General features: G+C 51.6%; 1 protein-coding gene across 30 annotated transcripts in view; it reads left to right on the forward strand.

The window, feature by feature from the left end:
- Positions 1 to 20,775, forward strand: part of Myt1l (myelin transcription factor 1 like) — a 340,605-nt gene that overhangs the window by 255,359 nt on the left and 64,471 nt on the right. For 28 of the 30 annotated variants that reach the window (XM_048804898.1, XM_048804919.1, XM_048804894.1 and 25 more), the window contains 5 exons: positions 2,109 to 2,243; positions 6,399 to 6,489; positions 8,021 to 8,128; positions 12,568 to 12,782; positions 20,508 to 20,758. In XM_048804898.1, coding sequence (XP_048660855.1) covers positions 2,109 to 2,243; positions 6,399 to 6,489; positions 8,021 to 8,128; positions 12,568 to 12,782; positions 20,508 to 20,758 — 800 coding nt within the window. The remainder of the gene's footprint in view (positions 1 to 2,108; positions 2,244 to 6,398; positions 6,490 to 8,020; positions 8,129 to 12,567; positions 12,783 to 20,507; positions 20,759 to 20,775) is intronic. The other 2 variants (XM_048804910.1, XM_048804913.1) reach the window with 1 other exon arrangement.

Here is a 20,775-nt window from a genome sequence, read left to right on the forward strand (position 1 = left end):
AAAGAAGCAAACGATGACCCCCTCTGTCCTCTGCCCATCACCTGTTCTACCCCAGCAAGCTAAGTGCAGTCACAATTTGTTTCCTCTTGTTTGTTGCAAGGTTTCTGGTTGATTTTTGGTCTCTCTGCTTGCTCAGTTGTCTTGTGTTGGCTTCCACGTTTGCTTTTAAGATGAATTGCAATTGTACAAAGTAAGAAATCCAGGGGAGGTGATGGCAAAGGCAGGTAGCACATCCCACCTCAACTGGACCCCATGCATCGAGAGGAGATTATACGCTTGTTGTCTTCCAAAATGCGGATAATTTTGACATACCTTGTTTTTATAAAAACCTATACTTAATTTCAAAATGCTTTCCAAATCTTGAAATAATATAATTTGTGAGAAGTCTTAAGTGTCCTATGAAATAGATACTTGGTGATTAGTAATAGCCATCGAATTTTTATCTTCTGCAAGTCATCTGTATCTAGTTATTAATCTTTTATCTCTAGTTTATGATTTTAATCAATTATTTTCTCTGAAACTCTTACTAGGCACTTGCTATTTTATACTTAGATTGACTAAATTATACCAATATTCTTGCGGAATTATTCCAAGGTAATAAAATTGCCAGGCTCTCAGTCTGCAGGTGTAAGAGAGGCCTTGACCAGGTCATGAGAAGCTGGACCACGCCACACCACACACCATTGGGTGGGTTTCCAAGCTGCCTGCACGGTGGTAGGACAGATCAAGGGGAGGGTCTCCCTTGGCACCTCCCTGGCTCAGGAGGCCCCAGCACCTGAGAGGCCCACTAGGAGATGAGCACTCTAGCCGCCCAAGAAAGGGAGTCACCAAGGGGACATTATTGGTCCTGTGACTCCTCTTCTACTTCAGTTCACATAAATAGCTTAAAAAGAAAGTTCAGAAGCATTCAATGTTTTAAAACAAAAGTTTTTTTCTCTTGATAGAAGTGAATTCTTAACTAAAACAATTATGATTGGCCTGACTAATGAGATACCCATATAATAGAATTAAACCCCTGAAGAAAATTTAACTAGAGCCTTCTCTGGACCAAATCACAAGAGCCACATCTATTGATATTGATCTGTGCAACTGGTTTTCAAAATTGGACTAAAAATAGTGTATCACTGGTTAGACTTACTGTTTGGTCTAAGTGTGGCCTCTGAAACACTCTGAAGTTATTATGCTGCAAAGTTCTGTGCTGTGGTCAGTTCTGGGTGTAGAAAAAATTAAATTAGCAATGTCATTACATCTCTGGCATCTGCATCTGATTCTGGACCAGACTTCTGCTCTAGTTGGCCCTTGACTGTACTGCAGAGAAGCCCACAGGGCTCTAGAGAAGCATCACCTCTTGGTTTTGTGTATGCATGCACGGCATCACACGAGCCTCCTTCTGGTTCCAAGCACACACGGAGAAATCAGAACAAAGGGTTGCTCCAGCGGCTTCTGAAGCATTTTGATTGCCCATCACCTCTGCAGGTGGGATCGCCACCGTTTGGTCATCTGCTTACAGTGCCTTCTGAGAGTTCAGTTTATTTTCCAAAACATGCTGAATTGCTATGCTAAGAAACAGAGTGATTAGCCTCAAGAGCAAAGTCCAGAGCAGCCGCGTTTTGCTGCCTGTGTGTGCCACCAGAGCTCCCAACAGGAAGAAATTCAGCTGAAGAGCTGGGGACTGAGTCACACTCTTGGCTGAATTTCACAGAGAGACTGTCAAATGAAAATGGTGTGGAGTCTTGTTCTCTAAGAAGGCCACTGTCTCATCACTGTTTACGTTGATTTATTTGAGCAACACAGCTTATCATGTAACACACGGGAAACCAATCAATCAAGAGTTAAGGTTAGGGATGGGGAATGGGTGGGGTTTTTTCTTTCTCTCTTTCTTTCTTTAGGACAAAAACTAAAATACTTTCTGATTCATTATCATGTTGCATAAGGTTGAACAATCACCTAAAACAATAGCCTACCCTAGCCAAAGCATGGTGTTTGCAGCCTGTGCCCTGACACCTGCTGGCCTCTGATTTAGCAAAGGTCTCTTGGGATTGTTGAATGATCACATTTGTCTTCGGTTGGTGAACGTTCATTCTTTTGGAACCTGTTGTCGCTTTTAGATCCCTCAAGAACAGAAAAGAAAGAGAGCAAGTGTCCAACCCCCGGGTGTGATGGAACCGGCCATGTAACTGGGCTTTACCCGCATCACCGCAGTCTGTCTGGATGCCCGCACAAAGATAGGGTCCCTCCAGAAAGTAAGTGCACAGCTCACCGCTGCCCTTGGAGTGCTAGCACACGGCTCTGTCTCTACCATCCCTCTGACCTGACATCATCTCCATTCTACGGCTCAATGTGGCCACAGCTCACCAGGCTCCCGCTGACCCTGAAGGGCAGCCCCAGGAGGAGTGGGGGACAGGGAGCCTGCTCCCCCAACCCCCATGCTTCCTGGGTGCCAGCTCTTGCTAGACCAGCCCCGGAGTAGCCCTCTACAGCCCCCTTCCTGGAACCAGGTTTGGTCCCAATTCCGTCCTCCTTGGAGACCCCAGGCAAGTCGCCTGTGCGTCTCACAGTTAGAGAACCCAGATAGTGTCTGAGATACCCATCCAGGGCGCTGGCCTGTTCTGCCTCCCCAAGAGAAGGGGCCTGGAGAGTCCTCCTGCCCAGGACGTGGATACATCATCCCAGCATCATTTAGACAAGAGGTTGTGCCTCATTTCACTTGTCAGATGTACCAGCATTTCCACACTAGAAGACCTGAAATAAGGAGGTTTACACTGGGTGGGTTTTGATCTTTCGCACTTCTTAATAGTTAGGTTCTGATAATATGGACTCGATCTGTGAAAAGCTATATTTCATTTAAAACTGAAATGGTATACACCTCCTTATTGTGTATCTGTCATCAATTAAATATGCCAGCTATATAAAGCCAGTGGAACTAACAGTTTAGGAAACAGGCACATTTTCTGAAAAGAGTAAGTTTAAGATCCTGACTCTACGTCTCAGTCATATGGAGGGTTCTCCTCTTACCTGAGACAGTTTCTGGCAGGAAAACTGTGATGGTTGAGACATGGCAGGATGACCAGTCAATGATCTGGAGGAATTCTGAGACCAGTCCAACTAAAATGGGTGACCTTGTGGTCCCTGAGTGGCGAGCCTGCTGGAGTGGCAGGGACACACAGATGCCCGAGGCACCAGGTGTTCAGATGGCTACTGAGAAAAGTCAGCTTAGCTTGCTGCAACTGTGTCCAGGTTAAAGAGAGTCCTGGAAAAGCCAATTCGGTGTCTGGCTACAATCCCGTGTGTTACATGAACAGGGAGACGGCATGGTCTACAACAGCAGCTTCCACGTGCTGAGCACACTGGGGGCGGGTGCTGGGCTCACACCCACAAACACTAATTCATTCAAGCCATGGACCCTGCAGGTAGTGTTGGCCCTGGTTTCCAATGAAGAAAACGAGAATCAGGGTGTCCATCATGCTTTTCTGTCCAGGGACTAGCAGTGGCTGGCAAACTGAGGGAGTGCCATGTCTCCACAGTCAACCTGAGCAGACAGACACTAACTGGCCTACATGCAAGACTAAGCGAGGCCATAGATCCTGTCCGGCCCACACCCTCTGTCTCCCAAACCGGGCTCTGTGGTCCATGGTCGTCCTCTCAAGCCCGACAGGCAGGCTGCATGTGCTGTCCTCTGCTTTCCTCATCTACAAACAGGTGCTAGGACCAAGCTCTGGGGTTTTAAGCAGAAAGCTGCTTCCTGCCGTCTCCCCTTAGGCCTCTGGCTTCGCTTCAGGGCAGGCCAGCTCCTCCTCCTAAGCCCACATCTCCGGAGAAACCTCCAAATAGACAGAGCAGGGATGTGGGCGTGTCCTGCCACGCTGCAGGTTGTAGTCCTGTCTCCACCTGTGTCAGAGAAGTGGTGTCCCCTGAGCAGGAGGAGGAGGAGGGGTCTGGGGTGGTGTCCCCTAAGCAGAAGGAAGTGGGGGATGGGGCGATGTCACCTTATCAGGAGAAACTAGAGGCACCCAGGGTATTACCTTACCAGGAAGAAGTGGGGGCTAGGGCAATGCCACCATACAGGAGGAAGTGGGGGCACATGGGGTGTCACCTTAGCAGGAGGAGGCTGACCCTGTCCAGGGACATTCTCCAGCTCATGCACAGAAAAGCCTTGCTGTGGATTTGCTTGTGGACGGGTCTTTAAGAAGCCAGGAATGACGTGAGCCTGAGGAAGGGCAGGTCTGCGTGCGTCTTTGCCGGGCCTCTCCTGCTGGACTGGCTTCCCTTACTCCCGCACAGCCCAATTCAGCATAGTTCTGCTCACCCTGGGAGGACCACAGAGACTGTGCCACAGGAGGAGAAGAGGTTCTGAGTCCTGGGAGCTCCCAGCCTGGCAGAGACACGGGCTTGGCCCAGACAGTGCTTCCCATGGCTGCCCGGTGCCCACCAGCAGCCACGCTGGGCACTGTGGGGACTGGGCATCTCCAGGCCTGGACCTGGGACCCCGGGTGCTGCTCCAGGGTTGCATGGGCAGAGAAGAAGGCTTTGGGGTCACACGTGGCCAGGGCATGGAGGAGACAGTGGCAGTGGGCAGAGTGTGGGCAGGGACAGGCTGCTGGGAGCAAGACGCTGAGGGCAAAGGAAGACGGGGAGGGGGCCTGGAGGAGGCGAGAACAGAGACAGGAGGGGCGAGCAGGTCACCTGGAGGTACCCATGGCCCGAGGGCAGGCTCAAAGGGACAACAGGACAGAGCTGGAGGACACCCTTCCTCCGAAGGGAAAACGTGCCACTCAGGGAGAGGACGTGGGGGAGCCAGCAGGGGCGGTCCCAGCAGGGGAGCTGTGGCCTCTCTCCCGTGGTCAGGTGAAGCAGAGGGAGGGATCAAAACCAGGAAAGCTGGCTCCTCTGAAGAGCCCCATATGTGGAGGGATGCCGAGGCCCAGGAAGCCCAGGAGGCAGGCCTGCCGAGGTTGCTGGCCTACTGATCAGAGTCTCCTGTCGAGACCTCAGCGTTAGACGGGAGCAGAGCAGGGAGGTCCCTTGTTCAGATGGATTCCAAGGCTGCCCATGAACAAAGAGAGCCCCCAGATCTCGATACAGCGCAGATGTGCAAGGGGCTTGCATCTCGCTCAACAGGAGACTGACATGGTCAGGCCTGGGGGAGGGCACCACCCCCAGCAAGGTTGGGCGTCAGGTGGGGGAGAGGCATGTGTTGGTGCAAAAGGGAAGTGGCATCAGGGAGCCATGATGACTGGTGACAGGGGCTGTCTGAGTCCTGGAGGGAAGGGCCGGGGCAGGAAGTCTGCAGCCTGAGGAGCTGACTGAACAGTAAGGAACCCCTGAGAGGAGGCCTTGGGTCTAGATCTCCCCAGAAAGAAACCCGTGACCCCAGGCCAGTTCCCACCACCAAATCAACTGGAGGTGGCTTCGCTGTTCTGGTGTTGCACATTGAGCCTGGGCCACAGCTCTCACACGAAGGCCAGTGGACTCCGTTTAAGAACGTGGCCAGTGGTGAGCACACTGGGGTCAATGCCGATAGTAGCCACATCCCAGCCATGGGCTGCAGGGTCCAGGGACCTGCAGAGGTCAGGACAAAGCAGCTCTTACTAGAGGGGAAGGAAGTCACAGAAAACAGTGATGCCGCCAGTGAGTGGACCCAGCAGCCCTGGCACAGCCACCTACCCGGCGCGCCGTGCTGGCCAGAGGAGCTGCCATAGCGCGGTCTAGAGTTGAGCGGAGGGCCCCTCGGAGGAGCAAGGTGCCTGGCTCTGAGGCCGGTGTGGCCCCCAGCTCTTGAACCCCATGAGCTCCCCAGATGCAGAGTAGCCGAGTGGACCCTGAGGGCTGGAGGAGAGGGACATAGGCAAGGCAGGGCGGGGTCGTGCTGGTCAGTCCACACAGCTCTGCGGCTCACGGCAGCCTCACCCCAGGTGCTGTCTCTCTGCCCCTCTCACTCTGCTGTTCCACCTCATCCTGCTTAGAGAATAGGTCACTGCTTCTTTCCTACACGGAGAGACTTTGATTCAATCCTTAAAACTGCAGCCCAGGGTTCTGCTCAGCTACCACTGCCCTCAGCACTGTGTCCAAGCCCAGGTGTGCTGTTGACATGCCAGGTCTACGTGCTGTGACACCGCTACCTGGCGCCCAGTGCTCACGTGGGGCTTCCCCGGCCCCTGGAGCTGCTCAGGGTCGCGCTCTCTGCCCCTGGCCAGCGCACTCCGCTTCGCCTGCCGATCAGTGCAGTGCAGACGACCTTCTCTCTCCTGACCTGTGCTTTCCTGATCATGCTCATCACGGACGTTCTTAGGCCTGTGTGTCTAGACTAGCCCAGCCTCTGTACAACGATTGCATGTTCTTGAATTCTGACATTTCCCTGTTTTAATGATGGGCTGTTTTCTTTGCCTCTCCTTGTCAAGTTCTTGCCATGCATGAAAATGTTCTCAAGTGTCCCACTCCAGGCTGCACAGGGCGAGGGCATGTGAATAGCAACAGGAACTCCCACAGAAGGTAAGCCACACCTGCTGGACCCCCCACCCTGGGAGCACTCGCCCCACCAGCCCCTCATGTCCTCACAGTTTGCTTCTAAAGGGCACAGAGTGGAGTCCACAGAGCATGGAGGGCCGAGGCTCGGCCGCCCTGCAGGGAGACGGATTTTTTAGTTGTCTACCCACCTTGTCATAATGGGGAACAGCCCTTCAGGGCACCCTGCAGAGTGTGAGGGACCCTTATGGTGACTAGAGGAGACCCAGGGTCCATTATCCCCAGGTATGTGCGGGCTATCCGCTGCTCACCACACAGGAACATGGACTGGAATCTGGTGACCCTGTGCCGTGTGAGACTCACCCTGGTGGCCCTTGACACTCTGCCGAGACCCCAGGTCAGCATGGACGTGGCTAAAGTCTGTGCAGGTGTCTAGTGCTGCTCAGGGCAGAGGAAGGGGTGCTCCCGTAGGTAGTTCTTGCAGGACGATTGCTCCGTGGACACGTCCTCAGCGTGCAGCAAACCCCGGCTTCCTCCTGTTCTCTTGAGCTTGGTGATTCGCCATCCTCACAATACTCAGCTCATACCAGATAGCCTCGTGTCCTCAGTGCAGAAAAGCGACTGCTGAGCCCAGTTTCTGGCTGTGGTGTGAGCTTCAAGCTCACGTAGAACTGTCTTTGGAGAGGAAGCAGTAAGCCTCACCCCAACCCTTCCTGTGTGGCTGGCAAACTTATTCACTTCTGTCAAATTCACAATGAACGAAGCACCGCCCTGTGCCCGTCAGAGGTGTTCTGTGCTTCAAGTGCAGGAGGACATGGCGCAGGGTGAGCTGGTGCTGGGTGCTGTGCCAGGCTGCGCTCATGGAGCAGTTCCTCAGCCACCCTCAGTGCCTCTGTGTCAGAAAGCACAGGTGCCCACACCCGTGGACACACGTACTCTCTGGAGGAAGTGGTTCAAACAGGAAAGCCCGCTTCCTTTCCTTCCAGGTTGACCAGCCTGAGCAGTTTAGTCTAAAAAATGTTTTTGTGCAGTCCTGGAGATTACTCCGCTTCCTTCCCTCTCATTTTCCCCTCTTCGGAGAACATGATAGTGCAAAGGTCAGACTGACTGGCGAAAGCCCAGGTGATATGTCTGCAGAACAGGCTCGGTGCTCCTTGGTCTGGTGCCCGCCCACCCTTGCCATTCCTGGGCTGCTCAGGGCTGCACCCTCCTGAGCTGTCCAGGCTCCTGTCCAGAAGGAGTGTGAGCCCCCAGTGAAACCATGTCTGAAACGCGCCTCGCTCCTGTTCTCCTGAATGCGCCTGACGAGGCTGCTCTCTCCAGAAGGGTGGTGCAGGGTGCTGCCATCAGCACCGCAGCATGCACACCCAGAGGAAATCACACAGGCCAAAACATGGCATGACTAACTCACCCCTTCAGGACTCCCAGGGGCTTGGGAGGCTGCTGGGTTCTGCCCCGTCAGGTCTCAGTGCTCCACCCGGGGAGAGGAGATGGTGGTTGGACTGGGTGCTGTGAAGCCCTTTGTGACCAGACATTAACCCCCTTTTTGCACTTGCAGCCTCTCTGGATGCCCTATTGCTGCAGCAGAGAAACTGGCAAAGGCCCAAGAAAAACACCAGAGCTGCGATGTGTCCAAGTCCAACCAGGCCTCGGACCGAGTCCTCAGGTACCCAAACAGGAGTGTGTCATCCATGAGGTCCATCTACCATCACCCAGTGCACCTGAGCACCGACACTCCACAGGTGGATCGCTCACTGAGTGGCAGGATGCCAGGGTGGCTGTGCTGGGCTGAGTGGGAGCAGAGAGCAGCTCCGTCCTGGCCTCTGTGGCCCAGCGTGATCGGAGGGAGAGGACGGGGCACAGCACTGTTGGTTTTCTTTCTGCCTCTGACATCTCATAACTCTATGAATGCTGAATGCAAGGGAAGATTTGAAAATTAAGAAGATGCCCAAAGTAACCTTAATTTGCAGCCAGGGCATGACACCAGCCTACAGGGCGGTGTTGCTGCTGGAAATGTGGGGGTTATGGACACTTCCTCGACAAAGACAGGGGCTTACGTTTGGAAAGCCGTCCAGGCAGTCATTGCCTTTGACCCTCAGGCACCCCAGTGTAGGTGGGTGTGGCTGCTATGACTGCCAGTTGACAAGCCAGAAAACCGAGTGCAGACAGTCTGGGGACTTAGCTGACATCATGAAATCACTGCATGTGAAGACCGGGAGGTGGGGGGCGTGTCACGTAGAGCCTCTGCTGCTGTTCCAGGTTTGGGAAGGCCGGGACCCGCAGGAGGCAGAGGAGGGATCCGCATCCTAAGCTCTGTGTACATCTCTCACTCCTGCACCTGCCTCCAAACCCTGTCCACATGAAAGCCACCACCGTGGGCTTTCCCATTCTCTGAATGTCATACCAGGTCCACACCCCTCCCTCTGCACACCGTCATGACTGCCATCTCAGGGCCATGCACATCCTGCTGGGTAGACGCCCCCAGTGTAGCAGCCAGGTCCAGCCCAGGCACTCGGCTCATGTCCAACTTTACTATTAATGACAAACATTTTTCCATAGATACAGCATTTTGCTCCTGCTAAATTATTCTTTGGGATAAATCACATGGAGAAAATCACCATGCAAGGGAGGTGAATATCTTTTTTGGTTCTTGTGTGTTATTTCACAGTTTCTTACATTAATCTACCACAGTAATTAAATTATCTCTCTCCTCCAACAGAAAAGTTTAAATATTTACAGATTAGGAATATTTAATTAAGCAAAAAAAAAAAAAAAAAAAAACAGGCATAAAAAGAATCCATGATCCCAACACTCAAAAAGAGACTTTCAATAAATTTTTATTTTTTATTCCTGGGTGCTAACCATCTACAGACTCAGTGTACCTGTCTCACATATCTGTGTCCCCAGAACCCTCAGCTTAAGGACACAAGACTGTCTGACAGACAATGGCAGCTCTGAACCCACAATTAGCACAAGAAATGCCCCCAACAAAAGCTCCCGGCCACCTCAGGAAGGGAGGGTTGATAACCAGAAAACGTTGAAAAATGATGAAGGGGAATTTGTAGCTGAAAGAATTCTCAGAATTCTAATTTTCTTTTGCCTACTGTGACCAGATCTGTGAAAGCTGGGAGTCCTGTGCATGGCCCCTTCCTGATGTCACCAGGTGGCTGTGCTGTCCACGCACATGTGGCTCTACTTCCAATAGCGGGGTTGGTTCAGCCTCAGTGGAAACCCACAGATGGCTTGAGACAGATGAGACACAAACAATTGCAAATGTCAACTCACTTGGGCATGGTCTTCCACCTAGGCCAGCCGAAAGCAGCCGTTGCCTGTGGTTTAGGTGGCCTTGTGTCTCAGTACCCCTTTGGGTTGGCTCGGGGACAGCTATGGCGATGCCAACTAACGAAGGCCAGGGACAAATAACTGTGCCCAGATGAACAGCTTCCTCATGCCTCTGACTGGTGTGACAAGCAGGTTGGACAGGCCCCTTGGCAGCAAGGGAAGACCCCACACCAGGAGCCACCAAGGGCCATGCAGACTGAGTGCAGCAGCCTGGACTCCTCTCCCTGGGCAGGCTACTGGCCCTGCCTCTAGAGTCTTGCATGCTCCCACATGCTCCAACACCAACGGGCTGACCTAGGGCCAGGTGTGAGCACTTGCAGGAGAGGTGTCTGTCCCAGCAGCCCTGTACACCAGTGTCTCCAGGTAGAAGTGCTCATTCAATGGAGCAAGGAAAGAAGGGAAGAAAAAATATTAAACCTACAATCATGTAGGTGAAGGTTAGAATAAAAAAGTGTTTCAGTACATGGACCAACAAGAACCTGAGACTTGAGAGAGCTCCTGGTAAAAAGTGGGACTGTTCAGTCCATCCCTGCACCCCAGCTCTCGGCTCCCCGGGCTCCCAGCCCTTCCCAACCTCTGCAGTGGCCCTCGCCTATGACAGGTGAAGGAGCAGAGAGCCAGGCCCAACAAGTCCCCAGTCTATCCCGGGTGCACGTTCCTGAGTGCTCCCTCCCCACAGCCAAGATCCTAGGCTGAACCTCACCTGAAGGCAGCATCTCCCTCAAACACCGCTTTCTCCATCACAGCTCAGCTGATCCCCATAGCCAGAAGGGCCTCTCTTCTCCCAAACCCCACAAAAGCATTCCATACCCCAAAAGCCCTGCTCCAGGGCCTTATCCATATAGGCAATCCCAGTGTTACCTGGCAAAATGCCCCAGAATAGATGACCAATCACTGGTACATAATTTTCTTGCCTCAATCAGTATAAATTAGATAAATCAAGATAAATAAGTTGGTAATTTGGTAAATAAATTGGGTATTTTACCATATTATGTCATTAAAAGTGACATAGGTGCTATTTAGCAACATAGAAATTGGCTTGCTTTCCTTTTTTAAAAATCCAGCTATCAAAACTTTGTAATTGCTCTAAAAAATAATATAAATTCATGAAATGACCAGAGAAGAAATAGATTTGTACATGAAAGCATATTGAGTCAGAATTTATGATAACAAAAAATTTTCTAAAAGTTGGAAAATAGTTCATAGTATGTTATTGATTGATTTCAATATGCACTTAAGAACTCTTTTCAAAGCCTAAAAAAGTAAAAGTAAATTCCATGTAAGATAGAGTGTGAATTATGTATAAATTTTATGTCTTAACTGTTAGATAACTACTAAATGCATCAACTCAACCAAAAATACACCAAAATTGTTACAGTTTTTCATCTCTCAAAGAATCATTGGTGATTTTTAAATAGTTCTTGTATTTTCTAAACATTTTTTCAAATGAATCATGTGGTACTTTCACAATCATGAAAAGCAAAGCAATAATTTGGAAGTTTCTACCCCAATGGCCAGTAGAGACCATGTGCATATTCACACACACAAACTTCCAGAAGGGAGGCAGGCTGTAGAGGAGAGGTCCAGCCATGCCGGCAACCCCTGGGGAGACAGCTTGGGGAAGAGAGCAGACCCACCCTCAGGTCTCCACCCCAGGCAGCCAGCCGGGGTCCCCCACTGCAGACACCAGCCCGCACCCTCAGAGCTCTGTGCCAGTGCTGGAACCCAGCCTTGCAGACCCAGCACCCTGTGCCAGACATGGTCTCTCTCAGGGCCGATGCATATATTCCCCCCATCTTCTTTATTCCTACTGAAGCATCAGCCTTTCTTGGGTCTTTATTTTTAAAAATGTTTTCACAAAATTCAGAAAGAGAAAGAATCATCAGGAAAGTCCCTGTCCTTGGAATTCACTTTTTAACAAGAGTCATACAGGGCACAAAAACAATGCTTATGTGGGAATTCATCCAAATATTCTGCCTTAGGGAAAAAGGCTGACTGGACTGTAGAACTCCACGTGTAAGTGTATGATCTTCTGCCCTCCACCCAAAGCAGAAGTTGGGGAGAGGGCAGAAGGAGCCCTTGTACTTCACCACAAGGCTAAGAAGACATAGTCAAAGCCCAAGGCTTCCACATCTGAGATGGACGCCTGCCAACAGACACACACAGAGCATGGGCAGAGGACCCATGAGTAGACAGACAGTGACCAAACGTTCTCCATTTAAATATTTTATCCCAAAGTCTAAAAGAAACGTCTACTGGCTGAAGTACTGAAAGAGTACACAGACAGTTGACAAAATGTCTGATCCCATTCAGTTTTATCGTCCAGCTTGAAAAATCTAGTTTTGTCCTGGTCTGTGTCTCTAAGAGTATTTCTTTATTTCCTCCCGTTTTTAAGGGAAGTTTTTCAGTGTCTCACGGTTGTGTAGCTCTACTCTTCTGTGACCACTGCCAAGACCAGACCTGGGTGTCCGATCCTGCCTCATCCTCATACCTCACATCTCCATTGCACCCCGGTCCTCTGCTGAGAGCACGCAGGACATTTAGGGACCTGATCTCTTGTTCTTTCTTCTGCATGGACTTTTAGGCAGGTGGCTTCTTTGGGGCTGTGTGATCAAAGCACACTTTGCCCTTGCATGGGAAAATGAACCTGTGATCTCGGTGCAAGGCCCCCACTCCCCGACACCTGTAGGAAACGCGATGTTGCTACCCACGTGCACGGCCGCGAGAAAGCAAGCTCTTGTCTGTTGTCTTGTTTACTTCCAGGCCAATGTGCTTTGTAAAGCAGCTCGAGATTCCTCAGTATGGCTACAGAAACAATGTCCCCACAACCACGCCGCGCTCCAACCTGGCCAAGGAGCTCGAGAAATATTCCAAGACTTCGTTTGAGTACAACAGTTACGACAACCATACTTATGGCAAGAGAGCCATAGCTCCCAAGGTGCAAACCAGGGACATATCCCCCAAAGGATATGACGATGGTAGGAGGTGCACATCTTATACATGAGAGACACGTTGCCATGCTGATGTTGTTGTTGTGTGTATCCATGTCCACAGATCTGCCCAGCCTTGGTGGCCATGCAGGGTGCCAAGCATGATGTGCACAGCACGGTCCCATGCTGAGAGGCCCAGGTCCTCAGGGTAGAGGGTCAAAACTGTGGGAAGAACGAGGACAAGTGTCCCCAGCAATTCCAAACAATAGGTTCTGTAGCTTGTGGGATGTGGAGAGAAGCTCCCTGATTTCACGGGGTGAGGGAGGACACCTCTTTTTAATAGATGCCCCAGACAGACCATGTGGGAGAGAGCAGTGGGGCTCCTGGAGAAGCCCTGCATTTCTTTAGCCCCCTCAACCCTGGGTGCACATTAGAGTCATGGAGGAGAGGGCTTTCCTCCGTTCCTTATGCCCAGGCTGCACCCCAGACCAATTAATCTGGATCCCTGGTGTTCCCTGCACAGTGGTATTTCTAGAAGGTTCCCAATGGCTCTGATGTGCAGCCACGTCTGACAACCTCCACCTGGCCAGCTCTTGCTGGACCTGTGCCTCGTCTATCTGGGAGGACAGGCGGAGGAAAGGGCCAGCCTCCGGGTGCTGCCTGGTCTGACGTCCTGGGCACTTGCTGCTGTCCTAGCACTGGTGCAGCAAGACCCACGTGCCCCCTGAGCACTGTGCGGGGTGAGAGCTGGCTGTCCTCTGTCTCCCAGCTAGCTCACTGGTAAGTAGCTCACCCCTGAGGGCCAACTCTATTTCTTTTATTTTACCTACTTATCTGACCACGTAGCTGGGTTTTTTAAAAGTATTTTTTTAATTGTGGGTGGACACAATGCCTTTATTTTTATTTATATATTTTTATGTGGTGCTGAGGATCGAACCCCGTGCCTCACCCATGCTAGGTGAGCACTCCACCACTGAGTCCCAACCCCAGCCTCCATGTAGCTGCTTTAAATTCTAGAATATATTCAGCAAATCTTACCCTCTGAACTCAGGGTATGAAGTTCTGATGATTTGGTGCTCATAGGCAGAGGAACAAAGGTAGTTTTTTAAGGTTTGGGGGTTTCTCTCTGAAAAAGGCATTTAATTAAAATCACAACATGTATGTGAAAAAAAATATTTAAATTGAATACTGAGGAAATTTAGAAACCTTTTTTAAATCCAGTAGAAGTTGCTTCCTGCTTTTCAGCTGTGCTACTTCTTACCTAAATGGCCATTTGTTTGTATAGTGGGTAGAATTTAACATTCCTGTGATGTGTCACACATTGATTATCCCTGCATATAATTCCTCAATATTCAGAAACCTAGATGTAAGTAGGAAAAGGGAATGGCTACAGTGGATATAAAGATAGTTACTTTGTTTTACTGTTTATTTGGTAATATTCACCAGTCATGGATTTGTTGTGATCTCATTCATTCAATTGCAAGTGAAGGGTCAAAACGAAATGTCATTCACATAATTGAAGATGCTCTGGGAATCCTTCCCAACCCGGCGGGCTCTCAGTGATTGAACTAGTCCCTTCCTGAGAGGCGCATTTTTACCATGTACTTTGTGGCTGCTCTCTGTGGCCTGGTTTCTTTAACCTTGTCTCTGCAGCCAGGGCTCTACCTTAGCATACAGGGGCTCCAGTAAAGTCGAGGCAGGCAGAGTGTCCTCGAGGTGTGTACCCCTCCGGGAGCTGGAGGGCTCTCTGGGCCTGCGGTTCCAGCTGCGTAACACTGGAGCAGACTGGCGCAAGGCCCACAGTCTGCAGCTCCACTCACTCCTTGTCTGGAGAGTAGAGTAGGGCTAGGTGTGGTTCCAGCCGTGGGAGAGTCAGCAGAGAGAAGGCTGTGTCTGCCCACCCTCTGCCCGTCAAAGAGAGAGGGATGAACACACAGTAATCACAGGTGCTCACTCACAAGCCCGGGCAATGCCTGTTGTTGGAAAATCAGGCTGACCCATTCTTTTCATGGCTCCACCAGAAAACAAGACCCTCTTGACGATGCAGGGTGGGACCTCAGGCCCAGGTCCTCCGGAAACCAAGAGAAAAGGAAACAGCACGTTAGCATAATTTACTGAGAACCAAGTAGACAGCTCAACCTTTGGTCTGCTGGGTTCACCTGAAGATCTTAGAAAGGTCAAGGAAGTGCCCACTGTGGCAAGAGTGCTGGGTGGAGCTGTGTAGGGCTGGAGCTGGGCATGGTCCTCGCACCTGCACCAGGAGGTGACCCTCACCTGGGTGGATGCTGCAGTGCCCACACAGTGTTCTCCCAGTCTGGCTACCTAGGCACAGAGCATGCAGACACTGCTCCCTGAAGAAGCCTCAGAATCAGCCTGCTGTAGAAAAGTGTGATTCTTAGGGAACAGAGCAGGGCCTGGTGGTGCAGAATGAACAGAGAGGAGTCCACCCTCCCCAGCCTCGGGGCACCCCCCAAACCTGCCAGCTGTGGTTAAAGCAATCAGCAAACCTCCCTTTACGCCCTGCCTCCCCAGACACTGCCAGTGGCTGGTGGCCTCTCAGCTGATGATCCTTCCTCTGGATAGAAGGTTTCAGAGAGGATGTGATAGACCAACACAAGGCTGTGGAAGGCCCCGACACACAGTGAGGCAAGGGCTCCCTTCTGTCTGGAAGGCTTGGGTGAGCTTCACCAAAGGGGCAGATTGCACACTCCGTCCTCGAGTTGTAGGAGAAATGGCATGAAGCTGGGGACACCTGTGGTTCATGAGGACAGTCAAGGGTCTGGGGATCCTGGAGGAAGGCAGGGCTCAACCAGGGAGCTGTACCAAACAGCTTCTTATTATCTATCATGCTGGAGAGGTCAGTGCCATCCTGTAGGGAGCCCATGGGTGATGGAGGAGGGACAGTGTGAAGGCCACAGCACCCCACGCATGTCCACTCCAGGGCTCTAGGCCCATCCTCCCCACCTGTGTCCTATGGTAAGCTAAGAATGGTTTTAACATTTTTAAATAATTGGAGAAATAAAACAAAATAAGGGGAGTATCCTATGAAATGTAAAATCCATGTGAAATTTAAACCTCATTAAATCTGTCCAAGTGGCCTCCCATGCTTACCCATGAGAGGGTAAGCTGGGCTGCTGGACAGGGGCAGAGCTGAGGAGCCAGGACAGTGATCACTTAGCCACCAGGAAATCCAATGGTCACTGCAGAGACCTCTGCAGGAAAAGCTGCTGACCTGGATCTAAGCCACCTCTGTGGCACCTCTGGACAGTATGTTACCACCCAAGATGTCCTGAAATCTGTTAAGTCCCCAGCCTACGTGGGTTCCCCTCTGTGGCTGATCCTTTGGCTATTCCCAGCTTTTAAATTCTATAAGCCCAGATCTTGAAGTCATCTTGGAGCCTCCTCTTCCACTCCACAAACACCTCCTCACGTGCTGTCTTGACCTCTTCCCTGGTCCAGGCCTCTGGCCCCAGGAGTCCCAAGGTGGGGGCATCAGACATCTGACCCAGTGGCCCTGGCGGCCCCGGCGGCCCCAGCCCCCCTGCTCCACAGTTCCTCTGGAGCTGGTTCTCCTTCCTGCAACCTGGAAGACTTCCCCTGGCCCTTTTCCGGTCACTCACCCCCTGCCTTACTCCAGAGCACCTCCTTTGCTGCCTTCTCCGAGGACCTCCCAGCCTCTTGTGAGGCCCTCCCCTATTCCTGGGCGGGATGTACTCCTGCTCTCTGCAGCCCACAGGGTAGCTCCATTTCTCATCCCTGGGTCATTTCACCCCTAAATATCTTATCTTCCCACGAGGCTATAAGTTTCTGGTGTGCAAGAGGCTTTGTGCGTGGGTCTCCTGTGCGGTACAGGGCAGATAAGGCAGGGACTAGCCACGTGAAGGGTGACCATGGAGAGATGTCTCCAAGACCCTGTAAGCACACCATCTGCATTGCAGGCTTTCTCTAACAGCTATTTGACAAAAAGGCTCCTTTTTCCCATATAAGAGTCTGCATCCACATTTTAATGTGCTTGTGGTGAACTACGTGCTCACAGTAAAAGCTCTGAGCACCAGGGTTGCAGATCACAGTGTGGAAGGTCAGATGGACTAGGCAGGCCTCAAGGTCACCAGCTCCTGGTGAGGTCTGGTGGAAGTGAGACCTCATGATAGATATCCTTTGCTCACATTTTTTTTTTGTCTAGTTTTCATGGAAATTCGGGGTTGTAAGGCCATATTTATCTATTCCCTGCACGCAAATGCTAATGCACAAGGAAACAGACACTCCTAGGAGAATAAGCTGCGCATGTTCAGAAAGAAGCTACACACACAGAGTGGGCAGGAAGAAGCTCTGGTGGGAAGTCTGTGTTTGTTTGCTTTGGGGTTTTTAATTTGCATATGCAGCCATAATTAATCCTAGGCATGGTGATTGTGTAGTTCTTCCTGCATACAGGGACAGGATGCTAGGAGAAGTGGTGGTCAGGGCCATCAACACCTGGTGCCTTCTGGGGGGATGTGATAATGTTCCTCATGCCTTCCCGAAGTCAGCTGGGCACCCAGGATCTTAGCAAATGCTGTCTGCTCTTTGATGGAAAAGCAGCTGGATTTAAAATATATCTGGGACTGAGAGTGTAGCTCAATGTAGAGCAGTTGCCTAGCATGTACAAGGCCCTGGGTTTGATCCCTGGCATCAAAAACAAAATCTGTTTGTTACTTGCCATGCATTTGATCTCTGTTAGGTTGCTCTCATCTGACAAAGCAGGGCTTGGTCAGTCCTGGGGGAGAAGAAGTTGGGGACTACCAGTGGCCAGTGCTCCCTGCCCCTGCCCTGCAGTGCACCACAGTCAGCATCATGACTCAGAGCATGTTAAGTTCGGCCCACATGTATTGATGCTAAGGGATTTGTGGACATTCACAAATAGGCAATATTAGGATCCTTCCTTTCTTGAATGATCTAAAGTATAGATATTCTTATTTTTGTTTTGAATAAACACAAAAAATTGTTTATGTTCAGTAGAAGGATAGATATGAGGTAAATATTGTCATAATTATTTGAGTGAAATGAGTTGACGGGTGAATCAAGAAATTATTGACAGTTTACTTGCCCAATAACAATTGTAAACTATGCTCTTGGTATAACCCAGATGTGGCGTCTGAGGTTTAGACACTTGGGTGGGAGGTGCTCCCTCCTGCTGACATTCAGGACTTCAGGATGATTTCAGGCAATCCAAGTAAGGCAAGAGTAGAAGTGCAGTCACGGTAGAGACTCCCTTTAAAGGTTGCTGCCCTGTAGATGTAGCACTGTCTAACAGACAGAAGGCTGATAAGACCAGGCGACCTGTGCCCTGACTGTGGCCCAGGCTCTCCCCTGTGTGTCTGTCTTGCCCTTGGTCAGCCTTGGTTTCCACATCTCTGAGGTGGGCACGCAGCAGCATGTCACTAGGAGGTGGTGGGCTAGAGGAGTCACGTTAGAGAGCCCTGTGAGTAGACGGCAGTGGTACCCAGTGTGGCCACCGTGACACAGGCAGACAGCAGGATGGAGCTGACACCCAGGAGGCAGCAACCGGCTCCCCTTACCCTGCACCACTCTCCTGCCTGAGGACCCAGGCCAGCGCTGAGCAGAGCCACTCCCAAGCCTGCCACATCTGCCACAGCCCCCAGCACTAGCTGCTGTTGAACTGTAGACCCAAGTTGGTCCTTGAGCATTTTTTAGAAATTGACATTATCTAGTTCCAAAACAAAGCAATTGTTTTTCCTGTTTACCTGGACCACTTCTTCTCTCATTCCTGAACCAATAGCTAGCCTTCATCAGATTATTAAAAGGGAAAAGCTGTCCCTAGTATATATTATTTCATTTCCCCTAGTTTCCATAACCCTATTTTTAACAAAATTCTAAATGATGAAAATCAAGAACTTTAGTCCACATCCAGAGCATCCCAAAGTACCCCAGGCAGCGACACTGAGGACTTTGGTGGCCACTGTCAGGCCCCTCTGGTTGCTCCCACATGTGCCCAGGGTGGCCGCCCTCAGAGGCCTGGCAAGGCTGCTCTTAGACCTGTAGCAGGCCCACCCTGGGGTACAGTTCTGCTACTTAGTAAAGAGCATTCAGAAAGCAGAGGGAGGAGACCACATGGGAGGCAACTGCCCTCTGGGCATGCTGAGCTACCCATGTGGGAGCTGTTCCCAGGGCAGTGCTGGGCAGAGCGCACGACAGAGAGGACAGTCTGCCCTTCTGGGGTGTGTGACAGCCCGACCTCAGGCTCACAGCAGAGAGGCTGTGTGCGCAAGCCACTAACAAAAGCAATTTGCTTTGTGGTTTGGGGCAGGAGGCTGAGAAGAGTGAGGTGGCCAATTTGCCTTCTGGGTTCTGGTCTCCACTGCCTCATCCTGTCACCCAGGATGCACCTCGTCCCCAGTGTCCTGAGTGTGCATTCTCTAGTCAGCCCTTAGTTAGCGGCCACGACCCCTCAGCCTATCCCTCCTGTGCCTCCCAGTTGGTGCCCTGGGGAGGGTCTTGGTATTGCTCGGAAGATGGCTCAGCTGTGTGAGAGGGTGTGTTGTGAGGGTTGTCTCTGGAGGAAGGCGCTGCACTTGAGTTCTAGACGGAGGGCTTCTGGAGGCCAACCACCAGGGAACAGTGTCCAGCTGCAAGGCTCCCTGGCAGCCACGGTCATGGTGGTGGCCTCTTTAGAGACACAGCCTTCTGCTCTGCCATGGAGGGCCAGGCACAACAGAACGCAGGCCAAGCTGCTCTTAGGGCAGCCTGCCTAGGGCTGACCATGGCAGCTGGAGACAGGAGAAGCTCCTGAGGGAGGGTGAAGGCACCTGCAGAGTCTAGCTCCAGGGGGGTCTGCAGACACCCTGCAGGGTCACTCCTCACTCCACGGGATATAAGGTGGATACATGCACCCACACAAATGAACGCACTCTGACATCCTGGCAGTGATACTGTGTTAGTGGGAAAAGGTCCCGTCCTAATACATGATCGACTCAGACATTTTATCATCCTGGTACTAAAGGAGGTTTTAAGGGGCTCTAAAAATAGCTCTCTTTCCTACTGCCTGCTGTTAGTGAAGACAGCTGTTCCTAAGGGACACTGAGCAGTCCAGGCTCCTTGCAGGCAGATGGAGAGGCTGCTGACATAAAGGGTTAGTGCCAGACTGCACACCCAAGCAGCCAGTCAGGGGTGTCTTGACACTTACCCTGATCCAGGGCCACAGGTGTGTGTGATATTCTACCTTTCCCTCCACAGCCTGTATGGGATGTCTAGGATAAGGTCTATTTGGGTCACATTGTCCAGTCTGCATGCCCAGCCAAAAATCCATTTCCCAAAGCACAGGGTCTCCATAAACCCCAACAGGTGATCCCCATATCGCCCTTGAATCTGAGTCACCTGCATGTGGGACACGGAGCCCAAGCTGACCACTACGATATCCCCCACCCCAGCTGATGATCTGTGGAAGTCCCCACCCCCAGACAAGCTGGTTCCTCAAGCCTTGACCAGACTGGAACTGTCACTATCTGTGGCCAGATCCAAGCCAGGGGTGTTCCTTTACAGGGAGGGGAAGTTGCCACGCATGTCTGTGCAGTCTGCTGAAGAAAAGGGTGCGTCCTTTCCCAGCTCACCCGAGTCCTCTGCTAACCGAACACATGCAATGTTAAAAAGGGAAAGAAGCCCCCACGTCATGTTCCCCATCGCTGTGTGTTTAAATGCGCGGGCGGGGGCGGCGGGGGAGCTGTGTGTCCCCGCGTCCTGGGCTCGGGGCCTGAGTCGTCCTGTCCGCTGTCTCCGCAGCGAAGCGGTACTGCAAGACCGCCAGCCCCAGCAGCAGCACCACCAGCAGCTACGCGCCGAGCAGCAGCAGCAATCTGAGCTGCGGCGGCGGCAGCAGCGCCAGCAGCACGTGCAGCAAGAGCAGCTTCGACTACACGCACGACGTGGAGGCCGCGCACATGGCGGCCGCCGCCATCCTCAACCTGTCCACGCGCTGCCGCGAGATGCCACAGAACCTGTCCACCAAGCCACAGGACGTGTGTGCCGCGCGGGTACGCCCACCTGCGCC

The sequence above is a fragment of the Marmota marmota genome, unplaced genomic scaffold (genome assembly GCF_001458135.2).
Source record: "Marmota marmota marmota unplaced genomic scaffold, marMar, whole genome shotgun sequence".
Lineage (NCBI taxonomy): Eukaryota > Metazoa > Chordata > Mammalia > Rodentia > Sciuridae > Marmota > Marmota marmota.